A 24,225-nucleotide genomic window follows, 5' to 3' on the forward strand; every position below is an offset into this window, starting at 1 on the left:
CAGGCTGTGTGCTGCAAAATGTGCTGCAATTCGGGGGCCGAATTTCCCGCGCTGTCCTGTGGATGTGACGTCACATGATGCTGCATGCACGTTCTCCCCGTTCTCCCGTGCCGGCTTCACTGTTGGCTGCAGTACCCCCAACGGCCGTCGTGGTGAAGGGTGGCGCTAGAGAGTCTCATTTCTTAAAAGGAGCCTCATGCTCCTTTAAGAAGAGTTTAAAGAGCATGAATGTCCCCACTCACCTAACCAGCATGGCGACCGGGACCACCAGCATGAGCAGCAGAGTGATCCGGGGAGACAGGCCCGCCTGGATCAGGGCTGAGTAGAGAAGGGAACCGGCAACTCCAGCACCGCCGGTGCCTGAGCCCCAGCCCTCCAGAACATTCCTGGGAGGGGAGGAAAACCTGGTTAACAACGGCCGGTAGAAAAGCCTCCTCTCAGAGACATGAGGCCCCAGGCCTTCAGCAGCTACTTTACTCTCCCGTAGGACACCTGAGCATCGGAGCGCCCACTCCTGGAAGAAATCTTTCTGCTCGCATCCTAAAGCCCATTTTCACCTTCTTTTTTCCTTGTGGTGTTACTTCTTTTTACGTCGTTAATGTGTGACATCACTATCATTTCCCAGAGTTGACCCATTTTGCTTTTAAATAAATGACAGAACAAATTCTCCATCAATACTCTATTGACATACATGACACCGTCGTGAACCTTCGGACTTCTCCGTCACTCCATTTCTCCGCGGTGCAGTACCCCCCCAGAGCACTAGTAGATACTTTGTTTAGCTTCCAGTTTTTCCAGTCACAGTGAATCCAAGAGATAAGGACAACTATTCTGCAAAAATCCAAAACAACCCAAAAAAATAATAATCACACACACGAAGAAAAGAGCGCTGAAAGATCACGACTGCTTCACGAACCAGAACCGGAAGTGCACTGCAAAAACTCAAAATCTTACCAAGAATATTTGTCTTATTTCTAGTTAAAATGTCTAATTTTTAGTCAAACAATCTCATTACACTTAAAACAAGAGTCATTACCAGATAAATAACTTGTTATTTGACAATTTTCACCTGTTTCAAGTAAATTTTCACTTGAAATAAGTAGAAAAATCTGCCAGTGGAACAAGAATTATCTTCTCATTACAGGCAAAAAAATCTTGTTCCACTGGCAGATTTTTTCTACTTATTTTAAGTGAAAATTTACTTAAAGGAGCTTGAGGCTGGATTTATGAAAAAAAATTGTATACGTTTAAATTTTTCTAGTAATAATGTCAGATGAAGCGTTCCAAACCAAAAAGAATGTTTCCTCTAGTGTATCTCTCCTTTGCCTTGAACAGGCTGTGTGCTGCAAAATGTGCTGCAGTGCTGGGGCCGAATTTCCCTCGCTGTCCTGCGGATGTAACGTCACATGACGCTGCATGCACGTTCTCCCCGTTCTCCCGTGCCGGTGTGAGTACCAGATTGTATCGGGCTGCAATATTTTCCCCGGAAGTGTGCATTTTTTCCCCGCGATGGTATTTTTTTGCCATGTTAAGCTAGGAAGGTAGTTTTTCACCATGTCTTCACATTCAAAACGTCTTTTTTGGCAAGTGCGGATTAATCAGTGAGCGCTTAGTTGACGTTACATTTTTTTAATTATATTTATATAATGTATTATGACTATTTTGCTTAGACATTTACAGATTCAACAATGAGAACATACTGTATAGAGACATACACTTCTGTAAAGTCAGAAGCAGCAGATCATAGTGGAGGTAAAAGGGAGAAGAAACATATACAAGGAATTATCAGAATTATCAGTGATCTTACCATGTCTAAAGGCTAAAAAAAATATTAGAGTTAAAATATTTATTAGGGACTATTTTCATTATTTCATTTCAATGACTTCTCTCTCTCTCTCGGCTGCTGTAGTCACTCTGTTCCTGGTCTTTTCACGCAAACGGTCAAAAGTCAATCACAAGACGGAACGTCATCACGTACGGGAGACCTCCGATAAAAAAAAGCAGGTGGGAAAAAAAAGCACCGACACCGGCTTCACTGTTGGCTGCAGTACCCCCAACGGCCGTCGTGGTGAAGGGTGGTGCTAGAGAGTCTCATTTCTTAAAAGGAGCCTCATGCTCCTTTAAAACAGGTTGTTGCAGAAAATTGTTATTATTCTGGTAATGACACTTGTTTTAAGTGTAATGAGATTTGTTTGAAATGAGACATTTTAACTAGAAATAAGACAAATGGCAGTGGCAAACCAATCACAGCCCTCTCGGTCTGCGTTGGGTCTGTGTCGCCTCAACGCGTAGTTCCATTTTCTGGAGGTGCAGGTCAGGCTATGGCGTAGGCTACGGAGAGACTCCCACGTAGCCGCGTACCCTACAGTGTAGGCTCTGCGTTGATTTAACGCACAACCAGAATTCAGCCTTGGGTCTGATTGGCTGTCCAGCGTTCTGCATGAGCTCTGAAAGTCTGTGCGACGTCGGTGGCGTGGAGGATCGTACGTCCTGTTTGTGAGCTGGACACGTGTGGTCTCTCAGCGCGCTGCAGAGGTCGGGTGGGAGTTTACCTGTTGAAGAAGACGGTGAGGGAGAGGAAGGATAGCTCTCCCAGTCCTGAGCTGCAGCTGGCAAACACCACTCCTGCAGAAACAGAAAGGGACAGAGCTTCGTCAGGAGCAGCTCAGGGAGCTTCCAGGTGCAACTGCACGTTTAGGCACATTTTAGAAAAAGCCCTCTGAAGGTCCACCTCAGCATCTCCACCAGGTTCAGGTCTGGTCTTTGACCGGGTCACTCCAGAACCAGGATTCTTTTTCATCATTCTGATGTAGATCCGCTGCTGTGTTTGGGATCATTTCCTGTCACATGACCCAGTTTCAGTCAGATGTCCTCACATGTGTCTCTAGAAGACTCTGGTCTACAGAGGAGTTCATGGTCTAGGTCAGGGATCAGCAACCCGCGGCTCTAGAGCCGCATGCGGCTCTTTAGCGCCGCCCTGGTGACTCCTGGAGCTTTTTCAAAAATGTTTGACCTTTTTTTTTTCCTTTTTTTCTTCTTCTTTCCTTTTTTTCTCTTTTTTTTCTTTCTTTTTCCTTTCCTTCTACCAACAGGTACCTGGGGGGACACATTAAAAACAAACTGGACTGGACCGACAACACCAAGGCTTTTATCAGGAAGGGGCAGAGCAGGATGTTTTTCCTGAGAAGGCTGAGGTGTTTTAGGGCCAATCCCAATGTTCACCCTACTTTCTACCACTAGCCCTCACTCACTACCACTTCACCCTCAAAATGAAGCCACAGGCGTAGGTCCTTGTAATGTTCCCTAGGGATTGGGACACCACTTGCTACGTCACTGCGTGGTTTACGTTCGGGTACGTAAGCGACTGCGTAGTTACGTTTGCACAAACGTCACACCATATCAGGAAGCCCAGAGATAAAAGCTGTTTTAATTTCAGCTGTAGCTGTTAATATGCCACTTTATTAAGTTTTAATATTTTTTCAGGCATAAAAGTAACCGTTAAGATCCCCAACCTGGGCTCAGTTTATCCAAATAATGCCAAATAACGCCTGTTTAACCGACATGGTTCCGCGTTAAATCGACGCAGAGCCTACGGCGTAACCTACGCCGTAGGCTCTGCGTTGGTGTAACGTAGAACCATAAATCAGCCTTTATTCTGGCGATGTCTGAAAAAGACTTTGCAACAACAGGCAAGCGAGTGATTATGTACATTCACTGAGTGAAAGTAAAATATATATTTCTCGCTAGAAATGTAATCAAAACGCATTTTTATGCAGAAACTAACTCAAAATATTGATTGATTGATTTATTCACTAAAAAATAAGAAATGTCCGCCATGTTTTTTTTTTTTTTTATTCAGTCTGCAAATGGTGACGTAAAGCATTCTGGGAAATTTTCTCAGGCCCTCGGTCGGCGAGTCAGCATCTGAAATCCCTCACTCTGAAGGGCTAGATTCATACACACTAACCCTCGTTATGTCCACTCCCCCTACATGCAAAGAGGAATTGGGACACCACTACCCTCACGGGAACGTGCAAAATGTAGGGGTAGGACTGAAAAGTAGGACTAGGGGGGACTGGGACTGGGCCTTACACACCACCACCTCAGACTGACAGCCCTGCAGTCTACGTAACGTTTCCACTTGTGAGTACTCGTTCTCGTTGTAGAATGTTGGGCTGCAAATGCTAATGCTTCAGGTTTCAGTTCCCTGCCTAATACCTTTACTGATGTCTTTCCCTCTTTGGTGCTGTGTTAACACCTTAATAGGCCAAACCAGCACACTACATGAACATCTGCATTTATAGACGTCTGCTGAGCCACTTATAGTCCTTTCATAAAGGGCTGACGAGTCGATGCATTGAGCTGCAGCTTCCCGTGAGAGCATGAAGAGCATGACTAACTGTTGGCCGCATGATTCGCTGACCTTCGCTAAGTTAATAATGAAACTGAAAAAAATGTTATAAGTAGCTGTTTATCTGTGGTTGAATTTGCCTAATTCTAGGAACCACTAAGATCAGATGATCTTCATACATGTTTACGTAGAAACGATGATTCTAGTTAGGAGGTAATGAGTTTCATCAGAAACCTAATGAAAAATGTTCTGCAGTGTTGGAGCTCTTATCTGAGCCGATTATCACTCGTGATTATCATTATCACGATGCTACATACTTATTGGTGGCGGCTAAATATAACATAGTGTCCTGTTTCTGCGGCTTCTAATCAAGAGGAAATGAAACTGATGTTAAGAAATCCAGATTGATCTAATCCATGGTCTAACCCTCAGGCAGGGTCGACCTGCAGCACAGCTGCTGCTGAACCGCACACTTACCCAGAATACTCATCCAGATGGCAGAGGAGAGGGACACGAGCAGGAAGCTTGCTGCTGCCATGGCAACACAGACCAATACTCTGAAACTGAAAAGCAAAAAAACAGCAAATGGTTACCAATTTTGAAATAAGCAGTAAGCTCTTAATGTCCGTCCCTATCCAGTTACCTGCAGCGCTCAAACCAACCTGATCTCACAAAAATCAGTGAAATGACCACGACCTCTCACCACTATTTTCCGTGGCACCAACACGGAAATGGTATAATTCCGTGTGAGCACCACGGATATTGTACCTATGCAAAGTCAATGGGATCCGTTGTCGTGATATATACACGGATTATTACATTATTATTATGTATATATTATTCTTTATTATAGTGGCTAGGTTATGAGTTTTTGACGTGCAAGTTACTGTTTGTTACTGTCAGTTTGTGAAACCATGTTTTTAACGACTACTACGGACTGCCACTCTACGTTACATTAACGTAAATATTCCAACCCCGTAACATTTGTACAGACTCACATCCGACACTTTAAAAACCCCATATTGTACATTTCTGCCTATACTGTTCATTTCTGTTTATACATTTTATCTGTCATCTGTCATCCTACGTCACTTTATGTAAAGATTCATATCCGGCACTTTTTAATCGTCATATTGTACATTTCTGTTTATCCCTGTTATACATTTTACTTTATTCTATCTCTCAGTTTATCTCCATATATATTTGTTTGCTTTTATATTTTTATGTTTTATCTTTATTTTTATTCTTACTGTATTGCACCAATCACCACAACAAATTCCTTGTGTGTGTTAACAAACTTGGCAATAAACCCGACCATGGCAGGCCGGTGCATTGTGGGCTGGGTAGCAGTCGTGGCGGGGTGCCTCGACGACCCAATCCCTGGACATCAACCCTCACAGTGGGGACATGGAATGTCACCTCGCTGGGGGGGAAAGAGCCGGAGCTTGTGCGTGAGGTTGAGAGATACCGGCTAGAGATAGTCTGGCTCACCTCCACACATAGCTTGGGCTCTGGAACCCAGCTCCTTGAAGGGGGCTGGACCCTCCACTACTCTGGAGTTGCCCAGGGTGAGAGGCGGCGGGCTGGTGTGGGCTTGGTTATAGCCCCCCAGCTCAGCCGCCATGTGTTGGAGTTCACCCCGGTGAACGAGAGGGTCGCTTCCCTGCGCCTTCGGGTCGGGGATAGGTCTCTCACTGTTGTTTGTGCCTACGGGCCGAACAGCAGTGGGGAGTACCCGGCCTTCTTGGAGTCCCTGGGAGGAGTACTTGATAGTGCTCCAACTGGGGACTCCATTGTTCTACTGGGGGACTTCAACGCTCACGTGGGCAATGACAGTGATACCTGGAGAGGCGTGATTGGGAGGAACGGCCTCCCCGATCTGAACCCGAGTGGTGTTTTGTTGTTGGACTTCTGTGCGAGTCACAGTTTGTCCATCACGAACACCATGTTCAGGCATAAGGGTGTCCATCAGTGCACGTGGCACCAGGACACCCTAGGCCGGAGGTCAATGATCGACTTTGTTGTCGTTTCATCTGACCTTCGGCCGCATGTCTTGGACACTCGGGTGAAGAGAGGGGCTGAGCTGTCAACTGATCACCACCTGGTGGTGAGTTGGATGCGCTGGCGGAGGAGGAGGTTGGACAGACCGGGCAGACCCAAACGGATTGTGAGGGTCTGTTGGGAACGTCTGGCTGAGCCCTCTGTCAGGGACATCTTCAACTCCCACCTCCGGGAGAGCTTCTCTCGGATCCCGGGGGAGGCGGGGGACATTGAGTCCGAGTGGACCATGTTCTCTGCCTCCATTGCCGGCGCGGCGGCTCGAAGCTGCGGACGCAAGGTCTCCGGTGCCTGTCGTGGCGGCAATCCTAGAACCCGGTGGTGGACACCGGAAGTACAGGATGCCGTCAGACTGAAGAAGGAGTCCTACCGGGCTATGTTGGCCGGTGGGACTCCTGACGCAGTAGACGGGTACCGGCAGGCCAAGCGGGCCGCGGCTCGGGCAGTCTTGGAGGCAAAAACTCGGGTCTGGGAGGAGTTCGGGGAGGCCATGGAGGAGGACTTTCGGTCGGCCTCGAGGAAATTCTGGAGGACCGTTCGGCGCCTCAGAAGGGGGAAGCAGTACTCTGCCGGCACCATTTATGGTGCTGGTGGGGAGCTGTTGACCTCGACTGGGGACATTGTCGGACGGTGGAAGGAATACTTTGAGGATCTCCTTAACCCGACTGACATGCCTTCCACTGAGGAAGCAGAGGGTTGGGGCTCGGAGGCGTGCTCATCCATCACCCAAGCCGAGGTCACCGAGGTGGTTCGTAAGCTCCTCGGTGGCCGGGCACCGGGGGTGGATGAGATTCGCCCTGAGTACCTCAAGTCTCTGGATGTCGTAGGGCTGTCTTGGTTGACACGCCTCTGCGACATTGCATGGAGGAAGGGGACAGTACCGCTGGGGTGGCAAACCGGGGTGGTGGTCCCTCTGTTTAAAAAGGGGGACCGGAGAGTGTGTTCCAACTACAGGGGGATCACACTTCTCAGCCTCCCGGGGAAAGTCTACGCCAGGGTACTGGAGAGGAGATTACGGCCGATAGTCGAACCTCGGATTCAGGAGGAACAATGCGGTTTTCGTCCCGGTCGTGGAACACTGGACCAGCTCTATACCCTCCGCAGGGTGCTCGAGGGTTCATGGGAATTTGCCCAACCAGTCTACATGTGTTTTGTGGATCTGGAGAAGGCATTTGACCGTGTCCCTCGTGCCATTCTGTGGGGGGTGCTGAGTGAGTATGGAGTCCGGGGCCCTCTACTAAGGGCTGTCCGGTCTCTGTATGATCGAAGCAGGAGTCTGGTTCGCATTGCCGGCAGTAAGTCAGACTTGTTCCCGGTGCATGTTGGACTCCGGCAGGGCTGCCCTTTGTCACCGGTCCTGTTCATAATTTTTATGGACAGGATTTCTAGGCGCAGCCAGGGGCCGGAGGGGATCCGGTTTGGGAACCTCAGGATTTCATCTCTGCTTTTTGCAGATGATGTTGTCCTGTTGGCTTCATCAGACCGGGACCTCCAGCATGTGCTGGGGCGGTTTGCGGCTGAGTGCGACGTGGCAGGGATGAGAATCAGCACCTCCAAGACCGAGGCCATGGTTCTCGACCGGAAAAGGGTGGCATGCCTTCTCCGGGTGGGTGGAGAAGTCCTGCCTCAGGTGGAGGAGTTCAAGTATCTCGGGATCTTGTTCACGAGTGAGGGAACAATGGAGCGTGAGATTGACAGGCGGATCGGTGCAGCGTCCGCAGTAATGCGGTCGATGTACTGGACCGTCGTGGTAAAGAGGGAGCTGAGTCGAAAGGCGAAGCTCTCGATTTACCGGTCAATCTACGCCCCTACCCTCACCTATGGTCATGAACTTTGGGTAGTGACCGAAAGGACAAGATCGCGGATACAAGCGGCCGAGATGAGTTTCCTCCGCAGGGTGGCTGGACGCTCCCTTAGAGATAGGGTGAGGAGTTCGGTCACCCGGGAGGAGCTCGGAGTCGAGCCGCTACTCCTCCACATTGAGAGGAGTCAGCTGAGGTGGCTTGGGCATCTGTACCGGATGCCTCCTGGACGCCTCCCTAGGGAGGTGTTCCAGGCATGTCCCACCGGGAGGAGACCCCGGGGAAGACCCAGGACACGCTGGAGAGACTATGTCTCTCGGCTGGCCTGGGAACGCCTCGGACTCCCCCCGGAAGAGCTGGAGGAGGTGTCTGGGGTGAGGGAAGTCTGGGCATCCCTGCTGAGGCTGCTGCCCCCGCGACCCGGCAACGGATGAAGCGGGAGAAGATGAGTGAGTGAGTGAGCAATAAACCCCCTTTCTGATTCTGATTCTGATTCTTTTTAACGCTGTTTTAACAGTGTTTTAATGGTGTTTTGATGATTTTTAACAGTATTTTGACGGCGAGTATTTAACCGTGTTTTCTAGTATTTAATGTAAATTCGAGTATTTAACCATGTTGTTTGCTGTTGCCATGACGACGGAGGTGGCGTAAGTGATGTGAAATTATCTTTAGCAAAAACCACAAGCGTTTCCTACTTCTAACCAATCATAAGTGATGCATTAACCTAACCAGACCTTAACCAGAGCGTCGTCCAGCCACAAAATATCATTTTTAATTGCTTTTGAACCAGGGAGTGGAGACAGGCGATATTTTAATTCATTGTTTTAACCATTCTCCCATTCTGTCAAACACAGGGAATTCCCTCTGGGAATCCCCTCTACGTCATAGAGTGACGAGCGTAGATCCTGATCACGTGACGAGTGCCCCGATCGCGGATGTGTGGTCATTGATTACTGTTTCTATGGACGTGGAAGTAAACCGTTAAATATATTGTGCTTTTGAACGGTAAATATTAAAATAAACGGCACACAGGTACATTTACAACTTATATTGAATCACTGTGAATACATCAGTCAGTTACATGACGTTAAATAACTATCCTAAATAAACAAACATATTTACAATTCCTTAACATACATCATCTCTATAAAATGTTGTTACTATTTCAGATGCACTACATAATAGATATATTCAATTGATATATGTTTTTTAAAAAATTTTTATACGTTAGGGTTAGGGTTACTCTAGGTTTAACCCAAACCTATGTGACTACAAATATGGCGCTGATTAGCATAAAGCTATATAGCATGACTCTAGGGAAATGTAGTTCTTAGCTAATATTATTTTTTTTCCCAGAAATGGAGGTTGTTAATACTAAAATAAGAGTGCACATAGTAGTTTAAGGGCATGATACACACATTTGTGTATATATATTTTAAATATATAATTGTTAAATGTGTGAAAATTAATTTTAACCATTTTAACCAGTTTCTTTGCATCGCTGCTTAGAACATCAACATAATCTGTTCTTCCCCAACAAGGTTCCCTGTGCCTGGAGCAGCAAAACAGCCTCACACAATTATCCTCCCACCACCATGTTTCACTGTGGGAGCTGTGTTGTTTGGGTTGAATGCCTATTCCTCCCTTCACCAAACAAAAGCAGCATCCATGTGATCAAACAAATCCAATGTGGTCTCATCAGACCAAAGAACATCCACCCATCCATCAACTCCATAGCTGGGTTGGGGCTTTGGCAGCAGCCTGAGCAGGGAGGCCAGGAGTTCCCTCTCCGGAGCCAGCTGTACTGGCTGAGACATAAACTCTTCAGTGGGTCCTGGCTCTGCCCTCGGCCCTTTCTCCTGGTCGGACAGGTTCAAAACACCTCCCCAAAGAGGTCTTTAGAACTGACACCACCTCCACTGGCTCCTTCTGATGTGGAGGAGCAGCATTTCTGCTCAAAACGTGCCACTATACGACCCCTCTAATTCACGCTGAGCAACGATGTTAGAGGTCAAAATGACGAAGAGCCCTCACAACAGTCTTCCTCACTGCAAAAACTCAAAATCTTAACAAAAATATTTGTCTTTTTTCTAGTTAAAATGTCTCATTTTTAGTCAAAAAATCTCATTACACTTAAAACAAGAGTCATTACCAGAAAAATAACTTGTTATTTGACAATTTTCACCTGTTTCAAGTAAATTTTCACTTGAAATAAGTAGAAAAATCTGCCAGTGGAACAAGATTTATCTTCTCATCACAACAAAAAAATCTTGTTCCACTGGCAGATTTTTCTACTTATTTTAAGTTAAATTCTACTTGAAACAGGTGAAAATTGTTGTTTTTTCCATTGATGAGTCTTGTTTTAAGTGTAATGATATTTTTTTTACTAAAAATTAGACATTTTAACTAGAAATAAGACAAATATTCTTGTTAAGATTTGGAGTTTTTGCAGTGCTGAAACAGCACGTCCAGAGGTCAAGTCACCAACAATCGTGTCTGCAGACATCCAGGGGATCCTGCAGACATTTCTCACTGCTTCTCCAAAGTTTTGGAAACCTTGGACTTTTAACCACTTCCACTTTTAACAGAACTTGTTTCTTTTATTTTGCAATGACCCCACATCCAGCTGAGACACAGAGAAACACTGGGACATGGCCGCACAGAATCTCTCCAAATTAAAAGTTGAAGTGACAAAATAATAAAAGGCTTGCAATATTTCAGTTGATTTGTAATGAATCCAGAATGTATGACATTTTAGTTTTTTTAATTGCATTACAGAAAATAAAGAACTTTATCACAATAATCTAATTTTCTGAGACAGTCCTGTAATCACTTGCATCATGTCAGAAGCAGAGAACAGTCACATCTCACAGGAAGTCTCATTTCTCAGCAACTGATCGTACAGTTACTGGAGGCCCAGCTCTTCTCATCTCTCTTAATCGCTGCTGATGATCAGTTTCTGGTTAGTACGTACTCCTGTCATATCTTTATGAACTCTTCACCACATACAACATTAAGGACAGCTCAGGCCAGAACTGAGAAGTGGATAAGGCTGACCCGAATAGGAACTAAAGGTTGATTGAACTGTGTTACAGTGATGATGCAACCTTAAATCAGCGAGTATTTGACATTGACAGAGAAAAATAAAACTAAACAGCAAGTCACACTTTTACTTCCACTTGCACTGCAAAAACTAAAAATCTTAACAAGAATATTTGTCTTATTTCTAGTTAAAATGTCTCTTTTTTAGTCAAAAGAAAATCTCATTACCCTTCAAACAAGACTCATCACTGGAAAAAACAACAATTTTCACCTGTTTCAAGTAGATTTTCACTTAAAATAAGTAGAAAAATCTGCCGGTCGAACAAGATTTATCATCTCATTACAAGCAAAAAAATCTTGGCAGATTTTTCTACTTATTTCAAGTGAAAATTTACTTGAAACAGGTGAAAATTGTCAAATAATATTTTTCAGGTACTGACCCTTGTTTTAAGTGTAATGAGATTTTTTGACTAAAAATTAGACATTTTAACTAGAAATAAGACAAATATTCCTGGTAAGATTTTGAGTTTTTGCAGCGTGTATTTCTTTGGAGAAAGTAAGAACCCCAGAAAGTACCAGCATATGTTAATGTACAGCTTCTTTTTCTTTTTTTTTTTAATTATCGTGTGTGCAAACCCATCACCATGGAAACAGGGATTGCACTAATTGTACCACAAGACTCTGTATGGGGACTTTTTTAATTCTAGATGCTCCTACTCCACCTCTCCTTGTGTTAATTACCACTGATGTCAGTTCATATGCAGACGACACTCTGATTTATGTTCCCAGCCAATATTCCAGAGGATCTATGTGCTCCAGACTAAAGAGGAAAAGGACCAACCAAATGGTTATCAGCAAGTCCAGAATCCACACTCTGTGATTTTGTTTAGATATGCAATAAAGATTGGATTAATTTTCAAAAATCGACATTTATGGATAAAAAATGCAGCCAATATAATTAAATTATTGATTCCAAAGTCTATTTTTTTGTCCTCCACTTGTAAACCAACTTTAATGTATTCAAATGGGACTGGTTTGATCATTATAAATTATCCAGTATTAAAGCATCCCAAAAGGTCCTAGTTAGGCTACAAGAAAAAAAGATGCTCTAAGGTTTCCATGTCTGCGTTACAAAAAGTACAAATATTCAAATCTAAATTAAACCTTTTATGTAAAAAATCATTACATGGATAAACCTCATTCATTATTTTAAAATGAACTTCTTTAGCCTTAGGTGGAAGTGGAAAGGAGAGGTAACGGGTTATCATCTTAAATAAAAAACTAGTAGTATAATGTTGAAACATATGTTTCCTCTTCAAAGGGGAAGAGAAACACACCAAAGTAAAATTCGTTCTCAAGAATGTATTACTGCATTTGCAAGGACTGAGTTATGGAGGAGTACAGTTTCTTGGCAACCCTATTCATATTATCAATCTTTTTCAGTGTCCAAAGCTTATTTTCCACTCTGTGATGGCGGCGTTTATGTAAACTTTAGACTGTAGAGAAACATCTGCTTCTTTTAAGACCATGTACTTCCTAGGACTGTCCTTGACACACTACAGAGTCATGAGAAGAGTGTCCAGCTGCTGGACCGGACTCTGCAGTCCTGATCCGTCCTGATCCGTCCTGATCCGTCCTCAGCAGAGAACGTTGGAGAGGAAATATGACAGTGATGATCTCAAACTGCTGCTTGGAGAAACACTTTCCATGTTGGGAGAAGCAATTCCAACATAACTGGTCCAGTTTAGGAAAAGTGCTTTTAGCCAGTCTGCATTTTCAATCGGGGCTGCTCGTGAGTGGAACTTCATACCAACTGAGATTAGAAACCAATCAAATTATGCTTCTTTTAAATTTTATCTAAAAAAGTGGTTAATTAGTGGCCAAGGCTGTCAACATTGAATTTTAGTGCTTCATTTTCCTGGCTTGCTGCCCTGCCTGTCATGTTGCCTATTAGTTTGTCTAGTTATACTGTTGCTTTTTGTGCATGGCTTTTTATTCTGTGTTTAGTGCTTTTGTCTTGTTTGTTTTTGGCCTGTTAGTGTGTTACTGTGTCTCGTGTTATTAATGTTGATGTTACTGTTGCTGCTTCATGTTGTTTCTGTTTTCGTTTGTAGTAATTGTCTGTTGTTGAGCTTATCTTAACCAGTGTGTGTGTATGTATTTTAGCTTAGTTTTTACCTTTTAATCTTTATTCTGATGTAGCCTTCTTATTTGGAAATGTTTTATTGATTCTATCTTAATAATTTTTCTTTCAGGTTGACTATTTTACACCAGTCCAGGGACAGCAGATGCAAAATAGCCTTTTTGGCTCATTCTGGCATATTTTACATGTGTTTAAGTGTATTATTAATGTGCATTGTTCCTGATAACTAAACCTTTAAATAAATAAATTACCAAGTGATACAAGATTAAAAGCTCCACCTTTTTTAGGAATGTGTTGCAGGTGTGAAATGTTCAAACTGATCTTTATTAACAAATTAAATTCATATAAATATCTTGTGTTCATGCTTTCTGCAAAATAAATGAACATCCCTCTCATGTGTTTTAAAAGAAAAACAAAATCTTACCCATAAGGCACTTTGTGGATCATGAAGGGAGCTAACAGCTTGATGGCGAGCGTTGGGAGGATGTCGGCTAACAGCACAGCCTGAGAGGAGAAGGACAGTTATCTCACTGTACGTGACATTTGGCCCATGAAGAGGTTCAAACCTTTATTTAAAGGTCAAAACAAAGAGTTCAAACCGTTCACATCAACCATCCCAACATGACGTGGTGTTTAAAAAGTCAGTTAAGACTTTTCAAGTTGACGTGACTTTAAAATACGTTTTGAACACAGCACTGTCACTTTTTTGAAAGGTATGGCCTAAAATCTTTTGAGTCTTGTGGAAACGTTAGTGTACGGAAGCATTGCATTCACTTGAGAAAAAAAAAACGGCTGTTTTTCTGAATTAATGAGATAAAATTTTAATTTAAAAAAATCCAGTTTTATTTTGCTTTTGGTTGGAAACATTGGGAGATACTCTTGTCTTTAAGTTATATAGATGGTATTGTTATTAGTTTGTCGACTTTGCGCAGGAACCCCAGGACTTTGCGGTTGTTCAGGCAGAAAGCCCATTCAGATCTGCTGGACATTATCTCGTTAATTCAGAAAAACAGAGCAGATTTTGTTTTTCTAAAGTGAATGCAATATGCTTCCGTATTAGTGCGCCCTCTTTAAAACCTGTTTATTTGTGTGTCAAAGAAAATAATATGTACAACCATCGTGGTTTTTACTGTTGGGCAAAAGAAAAACAAAAAAGAAAAGAAAAACTCCCTTTTCATTGTGTCATCATTTATGGGATAAAAATGAAGCCATATGGTGAAGAAAAGAAAGTATTTCTCTGAGCGTTAATTTAACTGCCCAGCCATATTTCAGTCCAACTGGCCGTTTCTAAAAGCACTCAGACTTGGACACACCAGGACGCCGTCAGTAGCCCCAAAGACGTGGCAGAATAAATCACTGACACAAACGTTTACGGTGTACGGAGGAGAGCAGTCCTGGAGTTGAGGGGGGATGAGGGGGGATGGCATCCCCCCCTGAAATAAAAACGGTCCAAATCATCCCCCCTGTAAAACTGCCATCCCTCCTTTCCATCCCTTATGTCATTTCATCAATGAATGTGGTTTTACTGCTATTTCAACATTTAGAGTCATCACCAGAAAAATAACACCAGAAAAATAACTTATTTGACAATTTTCACCTGTTTCAAGTAAATTTTCACTTGAAATAAGTAGAAAAATCTGCCAGTGGAACAAGATTTATCTTCTTATTACAAGCAAAAAAATCTTGTTCCACTGGCAGATTTTTCTACTTATTTCAAGTGAAAATCTACTTGAAACAGGTGAAAATTGTTGTTTTTTCCAGTGATGAGTCTTGTTTTAAGTGTAGTGATATTTTTTTTACTAAAATGAGACATTTTAACTAGAAATATATTATTATATTATTCATATATTATATATATTATTCAAAGCAAAGGTAATGGACACATATATAAGAGACATTAAGCAAACAAAGAAGAATGTACACATGCATGAGATGAAATGACAACCTAAATTGGTTTTGTCGGTTTCCTTAGCATCTTTTCACTTTCTGTTTTCAGAGCTATCATTATTATTATTATCATTACTATTACTATTATTACAGTTATTTAAGTTATTATTATTATTATTTTTATTATTATTATTATTTTCATCATTATTGTTATTATTATTACTATTATTATTATTTTGTGTAGCTTCCTGATACTTCATTTGTTCTTTTTGTATATTCTATTCTGTTAAAAGGTGGGCAAGATAATCTTTATGCTTCAAGCCCAGACCTTTTCGGTCAAAATAATCACAATGTTGACCAGGGAAAAACCTGTTATCTTGTTTGTTGATTTTTATGTTTGTGATTGACCAAAATAAATATATATTAACTAACTAACTAACTAAAAAATAAGACAAATATTCTTGTTAAGATTGTGAGTTTTTGCAGTGATCCATTTTACTTATCCTGTGAAGGACAGAGTCATATTGATAAGTTCAGAAAAGTGTTTTTTATTGTTGTGTTTTGATGTATTTGATGTAAGCCCAGTGGATATTTAAAGCTTACAGAAGGCTGCATTTAACTGCTGCTATGTCATTCCTGCAGTATTTCTGCAGCTGTTTTGGTCACTGCTATTATTTGTAATATATTATATTATTTGTAATCAGCACAAATTATCTGTCCCCATATGATAAAATCCACCATCCCCCTGATGTTCTTTTACAACTGGAGTACTGGTGAGTGTCCTTTTACCCCCGTGGTGACGGGACTGCAGTCGTAGATGCTGCTGTTGCTGCTGTTTCCCGCCTGGATGTCCACGGCCAGCGTCACTGAAGCCTGGAAGTTCAGATTAAAACACAGATTTTACCTTCAGAAGGTGCTTCCCATTGTTAGTGACTGATTATGACAATGATTTCTGGCGGGAAGGTTGAAGCATAACGTACGGCTGCAGTGGAGTTCTGGGGCTCTTGTCTCTGGAGGATGTCGTGGGCGGCGCTCAGCATCACCACGTAAGCAAAGTTGTTGCACAATCCCAGAAGGCTGAGGAGATACCCAGAGGAAGTGACAGATAAGACCAGAAGTCAGATGCAGAAACTGACAACGTCGCTGACTGCAAAGTTTCTCTGAGGTAAACGACTAATCATGCACATCAGCAGGCAACACAACTCAAGTTTTTCTGATATTGGTTATTATTAGACAACAACATATTAATACTGTTGATTTAAACATTATTTTAATTTCTAAAAATTCTATTTAATGCACGATGGTGTTGGAGTGTTGACATAAGTCCATAAACGATGGCATATATTTGTTTATCTCTAATTTGTTCAATCACACTGACCATTTGTGATTTAAATCCAAGACACATTTATCACCTTGTCTTGAATATTTACTATTATTTGAGTTTCATGTGATAATTTTGGAGTCACAAAATTTTCATTTGACTTTGGATGCTTTCAGCAGCATAGAGCACAGATATCTACAGGACTGTCTCAGAAAATGTGAATATTGTGATAAAGTTCTTTATTTTCTGTAATGCAAATAAAAAAATTTTGTTGTGTGCTGCTGACGCCCCCCCCCACCTCTGGTCATCCCGCTGCTGCTTCCACCTGCCTGCTGTGTGCTGTCGACGTCCCTGACTCCCCCAGTCTGGCCTTCGGCAGGAGGGTCCCCCCTTATGAGCCTGGTCCTGCTCAAGGTTTCTTCCCTCCTAAAGGGGAGTTTTTCCTTGCCACTGTTTGGCTTAAGGCTTTTCTCCCACTAAGGGAGTTTTTACCTGCCATTGTTTATATAATAATTGCTCGGGGGTTTATGTTTATGTTTATGTTTATGTTTATGTTTATGTTCATGTTCTGGATCTCTGGAAAGCGTCTAGAGACAACATCTGTTGTATTAGACGCTATATAAATAAAATTGAATTGGAATTGAATTGAAAAAAACAAAAATGTCATACATTCTGGATTCATTACAAATCAACTGAAATATTGCAAGCCTTTTATTATTTTAATATCGCTGATTATGGCTTACAGTTTAATATTAAGATTCCCAGAATATTCTAATTTTTTGAGGTAGGATATTTGAGTTTTCTTAAGCTGTAAGCCATGATCAGCAATATTAAAATAATAAAAGGCTTGCAATATTTCAGTTGTGTTCATTATGTCTTCAGATAGATATCTTAAAGTTTCTTTTTTTCAGACAAATTCCCACTCCTTACCTTCAAACTGACAGTTTCGGCAGTTCTCCCGCCTTCCTCAAAGTGTGACACTTGACACTTTGAGAACTGTCAGTTGGAAGGTAAGGAGTGGGAATTTGTCTGAAAAAAAGAAACTTTAGGCTTGCAATATTTCAGTTGATTGATTTGTAATGAATCCAGAATGTATGACATTTTTGTTTTCTTAATTGCATTACAGAAAATCACAATATTCTAATTTTCTGAGACAGTCCTGTATATATAATAGTTAATGACTTCAGATAAGCAACTTGTGATTATCTATCTTTATCTTTTATCATACAGGCTTTAATATATTGTTAGGATTAAGGGAACCGCATTAGCTTTATTTGTTCATGCGAATGAGCAGTCTTCAGAGTAAGTGATGGTGTTCCACAGGGTTCTATACTTAGAGCACTAGTTTTCACTCTATTCATTTTTCTACTATCTAACTTTCATTCCTGTGCAGATGATACTCAGCTATATCTGTCCATAAAGCTACACGAGACCAGTAAATTCACTGGACTACAGACGCGTGTTGAAGACCTGGACATGTGATAACTCGGGATAGCAGGACTTTGGCTTCTAGTATCACTGCAAAAATTCTAAATATTACCAGGAATATTTGTCTTATCTCTAGTTAAATTTCTCATTTTTAGTCAAAAAATCTCATAACACTTAAAACAAGAGTCATCACCAGAAAAATAATTATAATAATTAATCTTTCAATTAATCTTTAAATTAATTTCACTTGAAATAAGTAGAAAAAATCTGCTAGTGGAACAAGATTTATCAAGCAAAAAAAATCTTGTTCCACTTGCAGATTTTTTCTACTTATTTTAAGTGAAAATCTACGTGAAAATTGTTGTTTTTTCCAGTGATGAGTCTTGTTTTAAGTGTAATGAGATTTCTTTTGACTAAAAATGAGACATTTTAACTAGAAATGAGACAAATATTCTTGTAAAGATTTTGAGTTTTTCCAGTGTATTATTGTGAGGGACCTTGGAGATATTTTTATCAGGATTTGTCCTTTAAATCACACATAAACCAACTTTGGCAGGAACTACTTTATGCATTTGTTACTTCAATATTGGACTGCTGCTATTCCTTATTAGTGCAACTCAGACTTTTGACCTCTATAAAACAACAACCCTCTACTTTCCCTCGGTGAACTTATCAGGCCACGTCACACTGTGATAAATTGAGTCCAGACACTTAACAGAATAGCTCGTACTCGAATAGAATAGAAAATGTGCAACACTTTTTCCTACTAATGTGCACTGAAGGCAAAAGTCTGTCCATCTCTATATTTTCTCTCTCCGAAACAATGACTCTGAACTGCCTGCAGCTTATCAAACACACTGCAGTGAGAATGGTGATCAGGATGAGCAGGACAGATCATATTTCTCTTATCTCAGCCTGCAATGGTTTGCAAATCTCATAAACCCATGTTATTCCAATAGAACACAAACAACGTATCAGGTGTTGAAACTGAATCCCTTAGCCATTTCATGGGGAATATCAGGACATTTTGAAGCTGGATAATGAGTATTATTGAGCTTAAGAAAACTCAAATATCCTATCTCAAAAAATTAGAATATTCTGGGAATCTTAATCTGAAACTGTAAACCATAATCAGCTATATTAAAATAATAAAAGGCTTGCAATATTTCAGTTGATTTGTAATGAATCCAGAATGTATGACATTTTTGTTTTTTTAATTGCATTACAGAAAATAAAGAACTTTATCCAAATATTCTAATTTTCTGAGACACTCCTGTATGTACAAAAATGTGCAACGGACAAAAAAGTGCAAAGGGTCACATTTAAAAAAGAAAAGACATATTTGTGACATCTATACAACCTTTGCTACAGACAAATGAAGACATGTTTGAAGGTTCTGTAAAACATCCGTGGTATTTTGACATAAACATGTAGCCGACATTTGAGTATGACCCGGGGAAACTGACAGCTTTTCACGTGATGTGACTCCTTCAGGAGGAAGTTGTGGTCTCTGCTGGAAATGTCGAGATTAATGTTGAAAAACTATTTCAAGAATAAAGTTGAAATTTCGTGTATAAAGTCGAAATTCCGTGAATAAAGTCGGAATTTCAAGAATAAAGTTGAAATACATCTCGACTTTTTTCTCGAAATTGTACTTCAACATTATTCTCGACCTTCCAACTTTTTTCTCGACATTTCGACTTTCTTCTCGAAGTGCATAATGAAAAAAAATCTTCCTCCTCTTAAATATTATTTTTATTTTTCTCCTGCCTGGCCTTAATACTCTTCCATAGGTTTCACAATCAGCATTTCTCTTATTTTATTTACTTTTGATGTAGACATTACGTGTTAAGGCGAAATTTAAAAAAACAACATAATAAGTCATGTTAAACTGTCTTTGGAAATATCTCTGTGGGAGAAAATGAAATGAGTTTTGAGAGTTTCCTCTTCAGCAGACACTCACCCGAATCCCAGCCGGTTCCTCCAGCGCGAGCAGCAGCCTGCAGACACAACAGAACCTCAGCGTTATATACTGGTAATGGTTTGTTACACAGAAGGTTTAAATTGGAACTTGATCCTTGCAGATTTTGTTCTTCTGAGGCCGAGACCATTGAACATCTTTTTTTCAATTGCTCTTTTACAAAGTCCTTTAGGTCTGACATTCATAATTGGTTATCTTTAAAAATTGATGAAATTCCTATTTTTACTTACAATGATGTTATCTATTATATGGATAATTTGGATTCTAAATATTCAAACATTATCAACCTGGTGATTATTTTGGGTAAATATAATATTCACACTTGTTAGTGGATGGAAATACTCCCTCCTTTACTATACTTTTACATCTTTTTACCAACTACTTTAAATCTTTGAAAAAGATTGATAATATGAATAGGGTTGCCAAGAAACTGTACTCCTCCATAACTCAGTAGTTGCAAATGCAGTAAAAAATTCTTGAGAACTAATTTTACTTTGGTGTGTTTTTCTTCAGCTTTGAAGAGGAAACATACAGGACTGTCTCAGAAATTATGGCTTACAGTTTAAGATTTAGATTTCCAGAATATTCTAATTTTTTGAGATAGGATATTTGAGATTTCCTTAAACTGTAAACCATGATCAGCAATATTAAAATAATAAAAGGCTTGCAATATTTCAGTTGATTTGTAATGAATCCAGAATGTATGACATTTTTGTAATTGCATTACAGAAAATCACAATATTCTAATTTTCTGAGACAGTCCTGTATGTTTCAACATTATACTATTAGTTTTAGTTACCTCTCCTTTCCACTTCCACCTAAGGCTAAAGAAGTTCATTTTAAAATAATGAATGAGGTTTATCCATGTAAGGATTTTTTACATAAAAGGTTTAATTTAGATTTGAATATTTGTACTTTTTGTAACACAGACATCGAAACCTTCGAGCAGGGGTAGGCAATTCCGGTCCTCGAGGGCCGGCGTCCTGCATGTTTTAGATGTTTCCCTGCTTTAACACACCTGATTCTAATTAATCATCGTCATCAGCTTGTCATCCAGGGCTGCACAATTCTGTTAATGACACAGGTACTTTTATCACGGTGTGCTGAAGCAGGGTAACATCTAGGACAGGGGTCGGCAAGTAAGTTTGGCCTCGGGCCAAATTTTTTCGGAGCAACTGAATGGTGGGCCAGAACATCACATCAATCAGGCGAAGCATGTTTTTTTTTCTACTAAACAAAACTTTTTTCCCCTTATCTATAGGCTACTAGTATTATTATACTATTATATCTTGTACAAAAAATTAATTAAAGAAAGTCATTAGTTTAAATAAAGTAACTTGAATTTGCTACAGACTGTTATTAGTGTGTTATGCTGCGTTCCATTTACCTCGGAAGTCGGAACTGGGAATGACGTCACAGCCCAGTTATCAGCGTTCCAGTTACAAAGTAGGTAAACAAGTTTGTATTTCGCATATACCACATGAAAAATGTAAATTACTCTATAGCAGCATATATATGCCAAACAATACTTGTATACGACTGATTTAGTGTGACCAAAACTAGAATGAAGTGCTACGAATTTTTACAGAGCTCTCTTCTACTGTTTACAACCGGGGCAGCCATCTTGGAATGTGAACTCGGGGGTGGTGAAGACTCTCCCACTTTCCCAGTGGGAAATCCCTCTTCGAGGGGCATTCCAATTGAAAAATCCAACTGGGAACTGGGAAATCCCCACTTCCGAGGACAAATGGAACGCGGCATTATTACTGCTTTAGCGCTACTCTGTTGCTGCGTTATGAAACCGCTTATAAGTAACTTGGTGATAATATTATTTTCTGCCAAGCTACTAACAAATGCAGTCCTTCTTTAAAATACACAGAACGACATGAAACACATGAAAAACCCATGATATGAACAGTAGCACAGTAGTCAGTACGTGCACACGTAGCAGCAGCTCTCTGTGCCTCTGTGTCTGCTGAAACGAGTGAGAGGATATGCAAATGAGGCGGATTTTCCGACGTATTTTTAGACATAATGCACGTTTTACCATTTAAAAGACCAACAGCAAAACTCAAGGTAAGTTATCAGTTGTATTTTTCACAGTTGAAACCACAACAAATACGTCTTACCATTTCAACAGCTTCAGGAGTTTTGCGGGAGTCTGTGCCTACGTTACTCCTCTAATTAATTAAGGCCCCCTATGCTACAGGTGACAGGGAACTATACAGAATTGTGTGCGTCCGGAATCATGAAGATTCTACTTTTATTTTATTTTATCTTTTCTAAATAAAGGCTTTGAATTATCTATGAAATTGTCGTTTTTGTGATAGTAAATAATAATAAAAAAAAAAAAAAAAGGTTTTTTTTTTTTTTTTTTTTTAAATCAGATTTTCAATGTCATCTGGCGGGCCAGATATTATTGGAGGCGGGCCAATTTTGGCCCGCGGGCCGCCAGTTGCCGACCAGTGATCTAGGACACCGGCCCTCGAGGACCGGAATTGCCTACCCCTGCCTTAGAGCATCTTAGAGCATCTTTTTTTCTCATGTAGCTTAACCAGGACCTTTTGGGAAGCTTTAATACTGGATAACTTATAATGATCATCAAACCATTCCTATTCTTACATTTGAAAGTATTAAAGTTGGTTTACAAGTGGAGGACAAAAAAATAGACTTTGGAATCAATAATTTAATTATATTGGCTGCATTTTTTATTCATAAATGTCGCTTTTTGAAAATTAATCCAATCTTTATTGCATATCTAAACGAAATGATTCAGTACAAAAAATATTTTAAATCTTGCAGATCTGGACCTGGACCTGGACCTGGACCCGGACTGGACTCACCGGGCCCGGGCTGCTCCGGCTCCGCGTTCACGCTCTGGTCCATGGATCCTCGGAACCGAGCCGGTTCTCGTTTGTTTACCTCCAAAAGTCACGTGTTTACCTCCAAACGTCACGTGAAAGACGGTGCTTCCGTTATTAAACTCCGGGGGAAACGAAAGCTCGTCCAAAGGTTCCGTCTCGCGGGGGAATCTCAGTCTAAAGATTAATTTGATAACAAAATACAGGGAAAGTACGAACACCAAGTTACGTAACTTAATGTAATCTCAGAAGAAATTAAAAACAAGTTAATAGTGCTATTAGTTAATTAGTGCAATTTATATTATAAATTGTTGCTCAATTTATCAACAATTTAAGCAGAAACGGCTCCTTTAAAAAACTCTAGGTGAAGGTGTTAAATTCAAATTCAAATTTTATATACTTTATTAATCCCTGGAAGGAAATGCAGTAAAATTATGAACAAGTTAGTATAAAAATACTACGGTCAAGAAATGAGTCTATCTTATATGTGAAAAAAAAACACTACGAAGGAAAATTGGGTTAATATTTGCACACAATGTCCACTGCCTGCAATTATAGTCAGAAACTTTTCATGGAAGAATTCTGTGTTTCAGGCTAAAATAAATTTCCTGAAAGGATTTGTACCACCCTCAAAGAAAGGATTCAGAAAGAGGTGGACCATCAATTAATCATCAATCACATTTTATTTATATAGCACCTTTCATCCAAGTACTCGAAATACAAAGTGCTTAACATTTTGACTGAAAAATAAGCATAATAAAAATAGAAATAAAATAACAACTGGGAGACCAATGCACACTGACATACAATATAGTTAATTAAAATGAAATAATGATACAAGTTCAAGAATTAAGGCTAAAAATAATCAGTCCACAACAATAAAATATAATAATGATAATAAAAACATTACAAGAAATAGATACATAAATAAAACAAATGTCTCTAAAAAATGTTAAACAGAATAAAACTATAAAATGTGATGCTACATAAAAGCCAGACCAAAGAGATGAGTTTTTAGTCTACGTTTAAAAATGTCCACGGTGCGTGATTGTATGTCTGTGTCGGTGAGAATGCGGTATGGAAGGGTCCTGCCATGGAGGATTTGAGCCTCCATTGGCAGGACATCAAAAACTTAATAATTTATCAATATTATATTATACAAAGATGGTTATTATTATTATTATTATTAGTATTATTATTAGTATTATTATTATTATTATGTATAGTATATTATATTATTATTAGTATAGGTATCGGATAGGTGAATGGATGAATGAATGGGATGCCTGGGTCTGGGGCCCTCCGTTGTCGGGCCTGCGCGGGTGTCGCCTTGTTGGGGGGTTCCCTCTCT

At 40.5% G+C, this 24,225-nt stretch overlaps 1 protein-coding gene across 2 annotated transcripts in view; it reads right to left on the bottom strand.

Annotated features, from left to right (window-relative positions):
- cln3 (CLN3 lysosomal/endosomal transmembrane protein, battenin) overlaps positions 1-22,957 on the bottom strand; it is a 36,046-nt gene extending 13,089 nt beyond the window's left edge. The window contains exons 1-8 of one of the 2 annotated variants that reach the window (XM_061712891.1): positions 22,857-22,957; positions 19,996-20,032; positions 16,264-16,360; positions 16,073-16,156; positions 13,821-13,900; positions 4,829-4,914; positions 2,553-2,625; positions 243-386 (exon numbers count right to left, since the gene is read on the bottom strand). In XM_061712891.1, coding sequence (XP_061568875.1) covers positions 243-386; positions 2,553-2,625; positions 4,829-4,914; positions 13,821-13,900; positions 16,073-16,156; positions 16,264-16,360; positions 19,996-20,032; positions 22,857-22,899 — 644 coding nt within the window. In that variant the 5' untranslated portion in view covers positions 22,900-22,957. The remainder of the gene's footprint in view (positions 1-242; positions 387-2,552; positions 2,626-4,828; positions 4,915-13,820; positions 13,901-16,072; positions 16,157-16,263; positions 16,361-19,995; positions 20,033-22,856) is intronic. The other variant, XM_061712890.1, reaches the window with a different exon arrangement.
- Positions 22,958-24,225: the final 1,268 nt, after the last annotated feature.

The sequence above is a fragment of the Cololabis saira genome, chromosome 21, assembly GCF_033807715.1.
Source record: "Cololabis saira isolate AMF1-May2022 chromosome 21, fColSai1.1, whole genome shotgun sequence".
NCBI lineage: Eukaryota > Metazoa > Chordata > Actinopteri > Beloniformes > Belonidae > Cololabis > Cololabis saira.